We start from the raw sequence: 9,543 nt of genomic DNA on the forward strand, positions 1-9,543 counted from the left end.
TTATCATTATTGTGTCACTTTGTCTGACATTTATTAGGTTATGTTATTCTACGCTGTAACATTGCATCAAATGAGTATTCAACAATAATAATGCCGTCACACCTCTTTCTTAGTTGGCCTGATGTACCCCTTCCCCATGGACTGTGTTCAGATCATGAAGAATGGCAATAAGAAGAGTGCTATCTACACCGTCTATATTAACAATGACCGCTCCAAACCAATTGAGGTTTACTGTGACATGGAGACTGATGGAGGCGGCTGGCTGGTACAAATTACTGATAAACTGCACAGACCAAAATATGGAAAACTATCTTTTAAATAAGGTTTCAGGATATTATAAATACTGTTTGTTTTTGTATTATTATTTACAGTAATGTTTATTATGTGGGCAGAATTTATATCAGTTAATAATGAAGGAGCAGTCCACCTGTGAAAACCGTTATTATATAATGTCTTCTTTGGCTTTTCAAAGTCTAAAAGTTTATCCTGATGATGTCCATATACTGTTGGGTTGCTTTATGCTTAATGTAGGATCCAGTTTTGTTTTTGGAGCTAAGAACTAAAAGTCAAGATAACTGGACCTCTGATGCTTCGATTTTGACAATTTTTAAGTCGGAGTCCCCCAACTGTATGGCAATGCAGTGTAATTGCTGGATTATCCAGTTAGTGAAAGTACAAACCCCAATTCCAATGAAGTTGGGACATTGTGTAAAATGTAAATAAAAACAGAATACAGTGATTTGGAAATCCTTTTCAACCTATATTTAATTGAATACACTACAAAGACAAGATGTAATGTTCAAACTGATGAACTTTTTTTTTCTCATTTTGAATTTGATGCCTGCAACACATTCCAAAAAAGCTGGGACAGGGGCATGTTTACCACTGTGTTACATCACCTTTTCATTTAACAACACTCAATAAGCATTTGGGAACTGAGGGCACTTTTGTAGCTTTGTAGGTGGAATTCTTTCCCATTCTTGCTTGATGTACGACTTCAGTTGCTCAACAGTCCGGGATCTCCGTTGTTGTATTTTGCGCTTCATAATGCGCCACACATTTTCAATGGGAGACAGGTCTAGACTGCAGACAGGCCAGTCTTAGCCAAGAAATCTAGTTGCTCCTAGTGGCAGCAAATGTAATTTGCAGCCAGGGTCATCTAGCTTGGCTTGCGAGCTGGAAAAACCAAACTCTAGTCAGGCCAATCACATTGTGTATAGTCTGTCTATGTGTATAGTCGGTGGGCGGGCTTAACATAATGACGGCAGAGTTGCGACGGTTCCATGTGAATTCCTACTACTTGAAAACAAAGAAGATGGCTGCTGCTGCTGGAGACTTGGTTAAGCTTTTCTTTGAGAAAAGAACAAAGAATGGTACTGAAGTCATTCTTAAAAAAAGGAAGATGTGTTCGGAGTTTTGCCGACTGGATACAGCAAAAGTTGAATCTATCAACTAGCGTTGCTCTAGTTGGTCGTAGCGCTATCCTATTGCGGGATTTGAATGACAACCGTTTATCCCGCCCCTCAGATTGAGCCCTGCCAATGGGGAGTTCCCAGACCCAACATCTTGATGTGGGTCTGGCTTGTCAGGCTAGGCCAGTCTAGTACCTGCACTCTTTTACTACGAAGCCACGCTGTTGTAACACGTGCAGAATGTGGCTTAGCATTGTCTTGCTGAAATTAGCAGGGACATCCCTGAAAAAGACAGATGGCAGCATATGTTGCTCCAAAACTTGTATGTACCTTTCAGCATTAATGGTGGTGTGTTAGAAGTTAGCCGTGACATGGGCATTAACAACCCCCCATACCATCACAGATGCTGGCTTTTGAACTTGCGCAATCTGGATGGTCCTTTTCCTCTTTGGCTCGGAGGACATGATCTCCATGATTTCCAAAAACAATTTGAAATGTGGACTCGTCAAACCACAGCACACTTTTCCGCTTTGCGTCAGTCCATCTTAAATGAGCTCTGGCCCAGAGATGCAGGCAGCATTTCTGGGTGTTGTTGATATATGGCTTTCGCTTTGCATGGTAGAGTTTTAACGTGCACTTGTAGATGTAGCAATTAACTGTTAACTGACGATGGTTTTCCTGAAGTGTTCCTGAGCCCACGTGGTAATATCCTTCACATAATGATGTCGGTTTTGAATGCAGTGCCGCCTCAGGGATCGAAGGTCACAGCATTCAATGTTGGTTTTTGGCCTTGCCGCTTACGTGCAGAGATTCTCTGGATCTTTTGATGATATTATGGACTGTAGATGACAAAATCCCTAAATTCCTTGCAATTGTACGTTGAGAACAACAAAGTGGTGAAACACGCCCCATCCTTGCTTGTGAACGACTGAGCCTTTGGGGGAAGCTCCTTTTCATACCCAATCATGACCAATTAACCTCTTCACCTGTGGAATGTTCCAAACAGGTGTTTTTTGAGCATTGCACAACTTTCCCTGTCCTTTGTTGCTCCTTTCCCAGCTTTTTTGGAACGTGTTGCAGGCATCAAATTCAAAATGAGTGAATATTTGCAAAAAACAATACAAGTTTATCAGTTTTAACATTTAATATATTGTCTTTGTAGTGTCTTCAATTGAATATAGGTTGGAAAGGATTTGCAAAGCACTGTTCACTTCTGTTTTTATTTAAGTTTTACATAACGTCCCAACTTCATTGGAATTGGGGTTTGTAGTTGACTGTTATTGCCACTGGAATTTTAGTGATGTAGATGATAACCAACATCCCAAAGCAGCAACATGGCATCATGAATTTGCGTAAACATACACGCCACTTTCCTAAGGCCAAATGGCGTGTTATCTGTACGTATTTTCAGCTATCCGTGTGTATGTCTACGCTGTATACAGCAGATGTAAACATACCCACCACGTGGCGTCGCCACGTTGTGTGTTATCGCGAGAACAACGTCATGCGTGTAAAATTTAAAAGAACATTGCGGATGGCTTAAAAATAAATAACAAAAAAAAAAAAAAAAAGGCAGAAAATCGCCACACGCAAAACGCAATCCCCGCTCTCCTGGGTGAAGTCCTGTGTTTTACCCATCCGCCACCCAAACCAACCTCCTTATGCGGACCTACGTCCCTTTTTGCTACAGCGAAAATTCACTCGTAATGTATGTCAATGGCGGGCGAATTGCGTTGATAAACACGCTAAAAAGCAATTATGCGTCTTGATAACACGCCAAAATGGCATACGAATTGGCGTGTTGTACATACGCCACTTTATGAGATCAGTCTGCAAAGCAGATAGTATGAAACATTTGAGTAACAGCTGTCAGTGAACATCCTGTGTTCGATGCTTGCAGGTGCTCCAGCGACGTACCGCTGGCAAGCTGGACTTTATGAAACGCTGGAAACAGTACATAGTCGGTTTTGGCAACATGACAGACGAGTTCTGGATTGGTGAGCACTGTTTCTCTGCAGACATTGAAACATCCACATATGAACAGTACTAAAGTATTTCTTATTGCTTTTACATTCTCTGTCTGGCTGTTCCCTCAGGTCTGGATAAGATATATGAGCTCACCAACACTCCTACTCAGTATGAGCTGAGGTTTGACCTGGGACTTGGCGCAGAGAGAGCCTATGCTGTATATGACAACTTTAAGATTGCACCGGTCAAGCAGAAGTTCAAACTCACTATCGGCAAATACAGTGGGACAGCAGGTAGGCCTTTTGCCCCTAATATCTTTCCAAACTACCAGCAATACAATAGACAGCATGTGTAGCTTTCATAACTTAAATTTTCTTTACTCAAATAGAAGATGGTATAGAGACAAAAAAAGAGGGCAAGGAGACAGGCTGGGAGTGGGAATGGAGGGGTTTTAAGCACCCAACCCAAAATTCTCAAGGGTGCTGAGAAAGCTAATACACACCAACAGTAAGTGGGATATTTGTTTCAGAAACTTCTGTTCAGTCAGTTATAGACAGGAGCTATATAAGGAAGGTGGTATCTGAAGAAGGCAGGGCTTTAGTTTGCTTTTGAGCCAGATAGATACAGACGCAAAGCAAGTGGGGCGCTGCGTCTACATATACCATGTGCTGTACAACATATACTGTATCTCTCTATTTTTGTTAAATTCCTTCCATCTGGGAACACATGGAAGAAAAAGAAGTGATCAGCAAAATCTAAGAATATATTGTTGATAGAGGAAGGTTGAATTGCATACAGATTATTTAACAGTTAAAGTTCCCATATTGTAAAAAGTTAGATTTCCATGTTTTTTTAAATGATAAAGCAAGTGTAGTTGCCTATAAAGCATGGGTGTCAGAACCATTGTATGTGGGTGGGACAAGACCCATCCACTTTTTGGGACCAATGATATCGGACCCACTCACTTTTCAGCGCATCTGTCCATTATACTTTTCAGAGCGCCATCAGTCAAATCCATTCCACTTGAATGCCCAAATTCATCAAACTCCATTCTGCGTTTTAGCTACAGCCTTGACTTCCACACTACTGCTTCCTCAAATCTATTCCACTTGGCTCATTCAGAGTCCATATAAACTCCATTCCGTGTTTTCACTACTTGCGCCTTCTGCTCTCCCACGACAGAGCAAGGTAAACAAATCATCTTATCATGTCTGCTGCCCAGGTGTCTCTCGCTGTTAGCTTACAAACTAAATCAGGGTTTTTCCTGCATAGAGAAAGTTTTGGTGCCCCCCTTAAAGAGGTTTTAGCCAGCGCCAAAGGAAAATCACCAGCGCCAAAACGTCTGATTTTCAGCAGCCAGCCTCCCTGTCACCCACAGCCACTACTGTATCTACACGTGCGGCTGGCACTTATTTGACTGGATCTGAACGCTACGCTGTATAGAGCTAATGGTATCTCCGTGACCCTGGGTTCATATGCATGCTGAACCTTAGGGGCGGTCCATTACACTACCGTAGGCCTACAGGCTATTCAACATCACTGACAATTTTTTTATCAATATTTCAAAAGAGAAAACATTACACTTCATTATTTTTGTAATCATAACACTATTGTATTATTGTACTAATTAGCAGTAAGAGCAGTTACCTTACCTAAGTCACTCCTAATCTTTTCAACTAAGAAGCAAAACGTGCTGCTTGGGAAAAACATATGGTTATGCCCTGTTCATACTAATCAAAGGAACTGGATATTGTGGTCAATTGTAGAGGTAAAGGTACTTTTATTGTCACATACATGTAGCGAAATACATTCTCTGCATTTAACCCATCCCTCAAGGGAGCAGTGGGTAGCCATTTACAGCGCCCGGGGACCAACTGCAGATCTGAGCCAGTGCCTTGATCAAGGGCACTGACTGGAGAACCTAGTACATGTTTTTTGATGGGGGAAACCCACGCAATCATGGGGAGAACATACAAACTCCACACAGAAAGGCCCGGAACGACCTGGATTCAAACCCAGAACCTTGTTGCTGTGAGGCCACAGTGCTAACCATTGGGCCACCATGCTGTAGTCAAATGCGAAGGCCCCTTCCCTTAATGCATTATATTCCATTAAATATAAAAATTTTAATTGTTACCTGCAGAATTTTTTGTTGTTGTTTTTACATAAATTAAGAAGTTTTCCCCATAAATTTGTGACTGAAAATGTATCAGTCTTTGACGCTCAAAATTTCATGTGGGAGGGCCCCCAGACCTCCCACTTCATTCTGTCTCCCCTAGAGGCCCATTCTGAGCCAGTAAAAACCCTGTAAACATGCTGGTATTTAGGTGAAGGTTCATTATATGTTCGCCTGTTGATTTTAAAGGCATCATATAGTCTTAGGTGCTGAATTGAATTACAGTACACATGTTGTTATTAAAGCTAAAAGTTATCTGACATTTTTCCTATGTACAGTAATGTTAACATCAATCAACCAGTGTCAGCAGCTCTTTGAATCCTGTTCAGTGAGAGAAGCTAGTTGTTGTACCAGTGCTATGTGTTGATTTTAAAGCCAAGATGCTACTGTATGGTAATCTTCACTGACTAGCAAGGGAGGACCCACCCACTTTGTAGGGACTGAAAGTATCAAAAATCCACAGAGAAATTCCACAGCCGCATTCAGAAACTGTGCCTTTAAATGATCTGTCGGGTCTTCCATACGGTTGTGATGTGATGTGATCAGCAGTGATAAGAAAACACACCATATATAGGTAGAAAGTGCCGCTACAGTGGCGTTACAGTCATTCCCCGGCTGCAATGATGGTGCAGAGACGGAAGACCTGGAAACATAAAGAGACCAATCAGAGCAGACTACTGCAGGCTTTTCAAGAGGGGGGCTTAAATAGACAGGCGCTAAAACGGGGCATTTTCAGGGTGAATATAGGGTATATTCAGACAAATATTATAAGAACAATAATGTGCTTTTTGAACAACAAAGCATATAAACATGTTCTAGTAGAAACCAAAAATACAAGTATGAACCTGAAAATGAGAATGATTATTGCTTGTTAATTATTGTTAATGATCCCCAGGTGATGCTATGACCTACCACCAAGGCCGACCCTGGACTACTATTGATAATGATAATGACATCGCCCTGGGTAACTGTGCCCTGACCCACCGCGGTGCCTGGTGGTACAAAAACTGTCACCTGGCCAACCCCAACGGAAAATGGGGAGACAACAGGCACAGTTTGGTGAGTGAGCAGGAAGGCAGTCCTACACTGGATCATACATGATGGTCGTAGGGTGCTATCCTGCCATTATTGTGGATCTGCCAATGTGTTTTTAAAAAAGGGCAGCTAGTAGAGTGGTTCATCCAGTACACAATGAATTATAAGTATTTAAAGTTTAGTATATTTAGTATATAAAGTATTAAGTCATACTGTTCTGTCATTCACAGTAATACTCTTCCTTGGTCTTGATGGTTTAACATCAAGTTAAGTCTTCTGGTGTAGTGTGCCTTCTCACCAATAGGTGGCACTGACAGTATTATGTGATGTCAGATTTATACTAACCCAAGTTACCAGTTAACAGTCTTTGAATCCTTGAGATGGCGATAGGCTGTCAAACATCATGCCTTCACTCCATCATTGCCAGTAAAGGATTTTATTTATTTAATTATTGATTTATTGAATTAATTTAAGGTTTAAATCTGCTTCATTAAGTTTTGCTACCGTGTACTGGAGACTTTGTGTCCGTGAATAATAAGTGGATCCCCTGTGTTTGCCATGCTGAGTCCCCTTCAGCTCAAAATGTCAATGTGGCAAATGAAATTTTCAGTGTTCTTGATTAATTCAGCAGTCATCAGGGGTTTCAAGAAGGAGTTCTGCTGTGTTTTTTCTATTCATTTTTCACTGTGCATACCTCTAGCTGCTAAAGGAAATATAGATGTAGAAATATATAAATACCACTGACAACACATTGCTTCTCCTGTATTCATTTGAAACTGCTAAAATTATCACAGTCAAATAATAATATTCATTATTCTTATTTCTTACAAAACAATAAAAAAAAGAGTGCTGTCCGGGAGACTGTTCCCTGGTCAGCAATCAAAGACAACTTCACCCCAGCCCACTCTTAGTTTTGTTTTGGATTGTTGAGATGGTCGCAGAAATCGCCTGAATCCATCAGCAGTGATAAGAAAACACATTTCTCACACCAGCTATAAACCATAAGTGTTTTTTACCAGGCTGATAGGGTAACAACAACAGTTATTATGTCTGAGAGTGTGATACTAAAGAAAATGCCAGGGGATTTCGCTGCTCTTGTTGAGATTTCATCCATAATATTGCCGCTGCAGATGTCTCCCGCACTGTTTGGTGGCGAAATGCAATAACAGTCAAAACAAGTTTGTACTCGCATGAAATGAAGCCAGAGGCTGGTGTTTATTAGTGTTTGTCATTCTGCCTGTCTGTCATTGCCGCCTGCCTCTTCTGTGACTCTGTCCCTCACCCTTTTCTTGTCTTTCTCATTTCCCCTCTCCCTCCTCTTTCATCACTCCAACGTCTCCTTCTAACCATACTTTGCTTTCCTCTCTTCAATCTCTTTCTCGCTCAATCTGCTGTCCTGCTCTCAGGGAGTGAACTGGGAACCGTGGAAGGGCCACCTGGTGTCCCTCGACTTCACCGAGATGAAGATCCGTCCTGTGGGAGCCTTGTCCAGCAGGAAGAGGCGATCTTTGATGGCCAGAGAGAAGAGCAGAACCACAAACCTCCAAAAGAAATAATGGAGCACCTCCCACAACAGTCGTCATAAGTCCCATTAACCTGCCATCACGCTAGATTTTGGTGTTTCTGTACATATGTATATGTCCCCACTGGTCTACATGCCTCTGTGTCTCAACTCTTGGACAGTATGTACACTTCTTTGGGCAAGGAGAGAAATACTCATAAGCAATGGTAACTTATTATCTGTTTGTATTGTATACAATGAGATTTATCAGAAATTCCTAAGTTTAGTGTGATTGTGGGGAAGTGATGGATAGAAAACTGCCTTGGAGTTGTTTTGAATTGAACATTAACAAGTTTAGTCTTATCAGTTATAATGCAAATATTATTTTTTTAATTCCTGTTTCACTGATTCTGGTAGTAACCTCAATTATTAATTTAGGAAACAGTAGATTTAAGTTCAATTGGAAACCTGCATTCATTTTAACTTTCTTTTTTAAACCTCAGGGCAGCAGCCCAGGTTATTTGTATTATATTTGTTTATTTTATGTCCTATGAAGAATTTGAGTAGCAGCTTTTCTTGTGTATAGTAGTATTGTCATAACAATATAAATGTAAAAATGTCTTGTGTGTTTTGTTTTAAGATCAGTTAGTGTGAGTTTATTGACTATGAAGTTATCTGGCTGTCTCATTCAGCTGTCGCTGCCGCAAACACTGTCACATCAAATTAGTGTGTCAGACAAGCCAGAGAATAACAATGGATGGCCATACTGCTCCTGCTTTACATTCATATTATAGGCACAGCGCATATCAATCAATGTGATGTGCCTATATAACGTCAATAAGGATGAAGTTTACCCCATTCCCAGGGATCTAATGACCAAACTCTTGTTTTCAGTATGGAAAGCTGAAAAAGGTTATTAATACTGCTTGACTTTGACTTTGATTAAATTTTTCTACACTTTTATTACAAACTGCTGGTTTATGAGACAAGTATGGAGCACATCAATCAACATTTCTGCTTATCTGCCAGAATCGATTGGCCCCGCTGCTCATAAATTTTGCGTTCACTAAAATGTCTATTTAAACCTTCATAGCCCATAAGGTTTTATTCCAACAAATCCTCAAAGAGTTTCACAGTCAGAAATGAGGACTGTTGCTAAGGAATTTAAAAACCTGTATATGAGACTTTTGTTTTACTAATTGTATTGTCCTAACATTATAGGTGGTCATTCATATTCGTGCCACACATTTCACACAATAAGAAAATAAAGGTTTTGTTATATGAAGACATTGTCATTTTCTAGAGCCTTAAGGGATGAACAAAATAATTAATAAGCAAATATATTTTTGCAGAGGTGGAAGTTAAACGTTTACCATGGGAATGTCTGGAAGAGGGGGGTTTATATGTGAACTCCAACTGTAGTGCTATATTACTGTATCGCCACATTGATC

At 40.5% G+C, this 9,543-nt stretch overlaps 1 protein-coding gene across 2 annotated transcripts in view; it reads left to right on the forward strand.

Moving 5' to 3' along the window:
* Positions 1 to 8,711, forward strand: part of tnn (tenascin N) — a 56,037-nt gene extending 47,326 nt beyond the window's left edge. For both annotated transcript variants that reach the window (XM_028592956.1, XM_028592955.1), the window contains exons 15-19: positions 114 to 265; positions 3,313 to 3,409; positions 3,509 to 3,673; positions 6,452 to 6,615; positions 7,998 to 8,711. In XM_028592956.1, the coding sequence (XP_028448757.1) occupies positions 114 to 265; positions 3,313 to 3,409; positions 3,509 to 3,673; positions 6,452 to 6,615; positions 7,998 to 8,147 (728 nt within the window). In that variant the 3' untranslated portion in view covers positions 8,148 to 8,711. The remainder of the gene's footprint in view (positions 1 to 113; positions 266 to 3,312; positions 3,410 to 3,508; positions 3,674 to 6,451; positions 6,616 to 7,997) is intronic.
* The last annotated feature ends 832 nt before the right edge of the window (positions 8,712 to 9,543 follow it).

The sequence above is a fragment of the Perca flavescens genome, chromosome 12 (assembly GCF_004354835.1).
Source record: "Perca flavescens isolate YP-PL-M2 chromosome 12, PFLA_1.0, whole genome shotgun sequence".
Classification (NCBI taxonomy): domain Eukaryota; kingdom Metazoa; phylum Chordata; class Actinopteri; order Perciformes; family Percidae; genus Perca; species Perca flavescens.